Raw genomic sequence first — 6,238 nt, forward strand, 5'->3', positions numbered from 1 at the left:
CAACAGCATTCGCAATCCCGCGATATTCGGCTTCCGCACTAGATCGAGAAATGGTTGGTTGTCGTTTGGACGACCATGAGATCAAATTATCACCCAAATAAACACAATAACCCGAAGTTGATCGTCGGGTATCGGGACATCCCCCCCAATCGGCATCGGAATATGCTGTCAACGAGTTTCGGGTGGACGGAGTAAGGCGAATGCCATAGTCTAAGGTTCCACGGATGTACCGAAATATGCGTTTCATAAACGCAAAGTGGGGTTCCCGAGGCGCGTGCATAAACAAGCACACTTGTTGAACCGCGTAAGTTATGTCGGGGCGCGTAAAAGTCAAGTATTGTAACGCCCCTGCCAAACTTCGATATTCGGTGCCATCCACAAGTAAAGGACCATCCTCAGAACTTAGCTTAGAGGATGTGTCAACCGGTGTGTTGCACGGTTTGCATGAGCTCATGTTAGCACGGTGAAGAATATCCTTGGCGTATTGAGATTGCGAGAGAAAAAAGGCCTTGTGAGTCTCTAGTCACGGCTATCCCCAAGAAATGGTGCAAGGCGCCCAAGTCTGTCATGGCGAATTCAGATGACAGGCAACTGATTATACGATTAAGTAAGTTTGTGGATGAAGCCGTGATGATGATATCGTCCACGTACAGAAGTAGATAAGCCATGTCAGTCCCTTTTCGATACACGAATAATGAGTTATCACAAATACTGCCACGAAAACCATGAGATGCAATGAAGGTGGCAAAACGAGTAAACCACGCACGTGGCGCTTGTTTGAGACCGTATAATGACTTGCGTAGGCGACACACATGTGAAGGAGCCGAGTGATCAACAAACCCCGGTGGCTGATGCATATATACCGTTTCATCCAAATTGCCATGTAAAAAAGCATTTTTTACGTCTAGTTGGTGTATTGGCCAGCCCTTTGACAATCCTAATGAGAGTACCGTACGTATTGTAGCGGGTTTAACCACCGGGCTAAACGTATCCATGCAATCAACCCCTACGGTTTGTGACTTCCCATTAACCACCAATCGAGCCTTATACCTGTCAAGAGAACCATTAGAATGAAATTTGTGTCGAAACAGCCATATACACCGAATAACCGGCTGATCCGAAGGGCGGGGGACCAATTCCCAAGTACCATTGGCTAATAAAGCATTATATTCGTCAAGCATGGCCTTTTGCCAATTTGGGTCAGATATGGCTTTGTGATAATTTTTGGGTAAAGGGGAAATGGAATCACTGTCAGCATGAAGGCTGAATTTGGGATTTGGTTTTGTAATCCCTGCCTTAGCACGAGTAGTCATTGAGTGGGAGTTGTTTGAAACAGAATTTTGGTGTGGGTTAGTTGGTGCGGGTTGGGCCGTGATGCTATTGTTTGGGCCTGCACCATTAGAAGTTGGGCAGGTTTGAGTGGTATTGTGCCAGGTCTCATGGGTTTGGGTTGTTTGGATTTGGGCTTCAGGTACAACAGCAGTGGGAATTGGGATGGGTGGTGGACTTGTAGGTGTATGGTGGGCTGAAGTGAATGAAGTAGTGGATGGGCCAGAAGTGGGTGAGTTTGGGCCAATGTGAACAGGAGGTTGTGTGGTTGGGGTAAACTGATAAGAGGTGGTGGAAAAGGGGGACTCGTCAAGGAACTTGTATGCATCAGTAGTAGGAGTGGAAGTGTATGGAAAGGATCCCTCATCAAACAAGACGTGTCTTGAGAGATGGACTTTACCGGTTTGAGGATCAAGACACCTATAACCACGGAAGTTGGATGGGTACCCTAGAAAGATACAACGAACGGACCGGAAGTGTAGTTTGTGAGGTTGTGTGGCTGACAAGTTCGGGTAGCAAGCACACCCAAAAACCCGTAAGTGATCATATGACGGGTGTCGGTGATAAAGAGCGAATGTTGGAGTGAAAAAATTTAAACGTTTAGTAGGGAGGATGTTGTGAAGATATGTTGCCGTGTGAAGAGCTTCGACCCAAAATTGTGGTGGTAAGTGAGCATGAAGAAGTAAAGCACGGATAATATCATTTATCCGACGTATCATTCTTTCGGCTTTACCATTTTGGGAAGAAGTTTGAGGACAAGCAAAACGGAAGACAAGTCCATGATTATCGGCAAATTTTTTGAACTCATTATTATCGAATTCGCCCCCTAAGTCACATTGGAATGACTTAACGTTTCGATGGAATTGAGTGAACATTAGTTTGTGAAATTTGACAAAGTTTATAAACGCTTCCGATTTAAACTTTAGGGGGAACACCCAAACGTATTGAGTGTAATTGTCAATTAAAACCATGTAATATTTATAACCGGATTTACTTAAAATTGGCGATGTCCACAAGTCGCAATGAATGATATCAAATGGTGCTAATGTCATAGAATTCGAATCAAAAAACGGTAGACGTTTACTATTGGAAATTTGGCATGAATGACAAAGACCATTAGTTTTGTCTTTATTACATGAAATAAAGGAACGACTTGACAATAAATCTAAAACTTGCACGCCCGGATGTCCGAGTCTATTGTGCCAATTTGTGGATGAAGCGAGAAAACAGGACGATGTAGCTTGATTAGGAGACGTGAATGGATACAAGTCCCCCGAACTATTGTGCCGGGAAAGAGCCCTGCCAGTCTTGAGATCCTTCAAGGTAAAACCAAAAGGGTCAAACTCTATGGAAACAAGATTATCACGTGTAAATTGACGCACAGACAATAGATTTTTGACAACATTGGGTGCGAGCATGATGTTTGGAAGATGATAAGTGTGGTTTCCAGTTTTGTGAAAGCCATATCCCGACCCTTTAATAAGCAATTTTTGGCCATTACCGACTATAATATTACTTTTATTAGACAAAGATAAATGAGAAGAGATCTTACCCGGGTCATTAGTGAGATGACCGGAAGCGCCAGTATCCATATTCCATGCTTGGTCTGGAGGTTGGAGGTGCATAGTGTTCAGTGCAGCCCCAAGTTCAGTAGGGTTTAGCGCATCAACATGTCCTGGAACAGATCCTGGAGGAGGCGGGAAACCCGGTGGCCCAGCCATGTTTACCGTCGGCTGGGTATAAGTAGCAGGAGGTTGGGCCGATTTGTTGTTCCAAGGAGTGGCCCATGATGTGGGCTGGGTAGGGTGTGGACAAGGTGGTGGAGCCCACTGTTGGTATTGTGGGCCGGCCCAGTTCTGATGTGGAGGATAGCCACTGCCATAACCCGATTGAGTTTGCTGAGCAGCAGACGATGAGGCGTATGCAGTTCTGCCTCCCCGGTTGTTACGACCACCTCGATGGCGTCCCCTGCCACGCCCTCGAGTCTGTTGTCTCCCATAGACATCCCGATTTCCTACTGGTTCAATAGGAATATTACCTGAGTTCGGATCCGAAGGCCCATTGCGGGATGCAACCAGAACCGATTGAGCAGTGTTTTGACGAGCATTTTGACGCTGTTGTTCCAACTGGATCATGTTTCGAGCGTTATCCCAAGTAGTCACAGATTGGTTGATGAGGGATGCAACCGTGTCAAATTCCGGCGGCAAACCACGAACCAATTGCAACACGAGTCGTGACTCGTTAACCGGGTGATCAACGTCTCCTAACTGTTCCGCCAGATCTTTGAGACGCTGGCAGTATTCATCCATGGAGGCACATGATGCCAAAGTAAGATTGGTAAACTCGTGTTCAAGAGTTGCCGCACGAGAACTTTTGTTACTGATGAAGATGGCTTGAATCTTCTCCCACGCAGATCTAGCGGTGGAATCAGCATCCAAAATTCGAACCAAGAGATCATCAGAAAGAGTGCCATAGATCCATTGTAGGACTATGGCATCGATCTCTACCCAAGACTCGTAAGTCGGGTCAGCTTTTGCGGGTCCAGCGGTGCCATCGATGTGATTCAGAACGCGGTATCCCTTGGCGTGGAGCTTAAAGAGCTTAACCCAAGCAGAGTAGGTGACTTTCACCCCATCAAGCACCCGAATTTTGTTCTGGATATTGGCAACGGAGTACACCGGGTGAAGTTGTTTCGGTTCAGCCGTGGCTGGGGTGTGGTTGTTGTCGCCCATGAGTGAAACAAGGGGAAGGAAAGGAGGAAAAAAAAATTATTCTGGTGAAACCAGAACAGGGGCGACGAAGCAAAGGGGCAAAGGAGCTACAGAATTTCTTTAGGGTTAAGACTTTATGGCTCTGATACCATTAAAGTCAATGTATTTCGATGATCTTTCACTGTACAAAGGTGAGGTATATATACAGAGAAGTCCTAACCAATTGCCTAACATACAGCCAATCACAGCTGACCAATTGCCTAAGTTACAGCCAATCACAGTCAATCAAATATCCCTAAATATCTCTACATATTACAAGATATACATGGAATATATTATGCTAATATTTATACCTTATGTTGTCTTGGGGAACAAGGCACATAACTAACATAACCGTCACTACCTGTGATATAAAAAATAATACAATTTAATTAATAAACTTGGGATATAAATCAAATATTATGCTAACAATTAAAAGGTTAAATAAGTTATCTTTTTGTGTTAATATAAAATGAAGACAATGGTTAATTTGCCACATATAGGAAAAAAAACACTTAAGAAACTTGACAGCAACTTTAGAGGAGCACTCTCAAAATTCTTTCTCCAACTTGATTCTTTTTCCTACATTTCTAAAACACCAAATAAACCTGTATTACCTCAAGCACGTGAGCCATCTACACAAACTGTTTTTGTTGTATCTTGGGATATAGACGTGTTCGTCTAAGAGGAGACGCGAAATATGTTTTAAGGGAGGTGTATACCCAATACGTACCTCAACCAATTTAACCATTGCTAACAAATTAGTTCGCTAATTGTGCAGCCAAGAACTCGTTGAACACATTGGATTAAATCCTTTTCGTTTATGTAATGTTCCTTTTACATATTATTATTGTTCGTTTTTATACAGTTTGGTACTACATGTTTTGTACATGTTTTCCAAATGAATAACAAGAGTATCAATATTGTTGTTGTTGTTGTTATTATTTAAAAGAATGGAAGATGAATGGTGAGCAGATGCTAACATGAATAATGGGCTTTTTGCTAACTTGTATCTTTCTTTTTTGTTTTTTTCCCGTAGAATGGAAGATGGACAGTGAGCCGATGCTAACATGAATAATGGGCTTTTTGCTAACTTGCACCTTTCTTTTTTGTTTTTTCCCTTTTTTCCTTTTGATTTTTTTAACGAAAACGTCAATACTTGTAACTTTTTTTTGCTTTCTCCAGTTTTTTTCCTTTTACTTTTCTTTTTAACGAAGGCGTTCATACGGTATTGTACATATTTTTTAACTTTTATATTATTCTTTGCTATAACAAAGGTTTTCTTTTTGAGTATTCTTTATTTTAACGAACACACCTATACTCTATTGGATATATTTTTTAATTCTTCTTTTTCTTTGCTATATACCCATCTAGCCTCCGCATTATACCCAACACTTGTTTTATGAAAGGGTGAAGGTATTGGTACATCCCCTAAAAGTAATGACACCCCCCCCCTAGCAGCCCCATATAAGGCAATGAGGGTTGTATAGGGGTTGAGTGCATTAATTATATCAGAAAAAGTAAAGTTATACAACCCTCATTGCCCTATGAGCGGTGTATTAAAAAGGTGGTAGTTGGAGCATTAAACCCTATACGCATCTCATTGCCCAATACGCCTCAAACTAATGCCGATCATTGGGTGTCAGCCAATGATTACCAATGATTGGGGTGAAAGTAACTTTATTTTGATACGGTATTTGTATGGGGAAGTGGTGAAATATTAAGAAAATAATTTTTTTTATAAAATGTTGTTATAAAATATTTTGTTAGTATTATACAAACTTTATATTTTTATAAAATGAATTGTGTATATTTTTAATAAAAAAATGTGCATGTTTTTTTATATTGTAAAAAAAAAAAAACCACCACAGCCGACCCACCACCATCACCACCACCACCACAGCCGACACACCACCACAACCAGAGCCGACACACCATCACCACCACTGCCACCAACATAGCCGACCCACCACCACCACCCTAGCAGACTCACCACCACCACAAGCACCCCAGCCGGCCCACCACCACCACTATAGCCGACCCACCACCACCACCATAGCCGGCCCACCACCACCACAGCCGACCCACCACCATCACCACCACCACCACCACAGCCGACACACCACCACCACCACCACAGCCGACCCACTACCATCACC

General features: G+C 42.9%; 1 protein-coding gene across 1 annotated transcript; it reads right to left on the reverse strand.

Annotated features, from left to right (window-relative positions):
- Nucleotides 1–2,356: 2,356 nt before the first annotated feature.
- Nucleotides 2,357–4,230, reverse strand: LOC110885184 (5'-3' exoribonuclease 2). The gene is made up of 2 exons (XM_022132868.2): nt 2,882–4,230; nt 2,357–2,645 (listed from the first exon to the last, which is right to left on the reverse strand). Exons 1-2 carry the CDS (start codon nt 4,059–4,061, stop codon nt 2,608–2,610), a joined length of 1,218 nt encoding a protein of 405 aa, XP_021988560.1. The 5' UTR covers nt 4,062–4,230; the 3' UTR covers nt 2,357–2,607.
- Between the last annotated feature and the right edge of the window lie 2,008 nt (nt 4,231–6,238).

This window comes from Helianthus annuus, chromosome 10, assembly GCF_002127325.2.
Source record: "Helianthus annuus cultivar XRQ/B chromosome 10, HanXRQr2.0-SUNRISE, whole genome shotgun sequence".
Classification (NCBI taxonomy): Eukaryota; Viridiplantae; Streptophyta; class Magnoliopsida; order Asterales; family Asteraceae; genus Helianthus; species Helianthus annuus.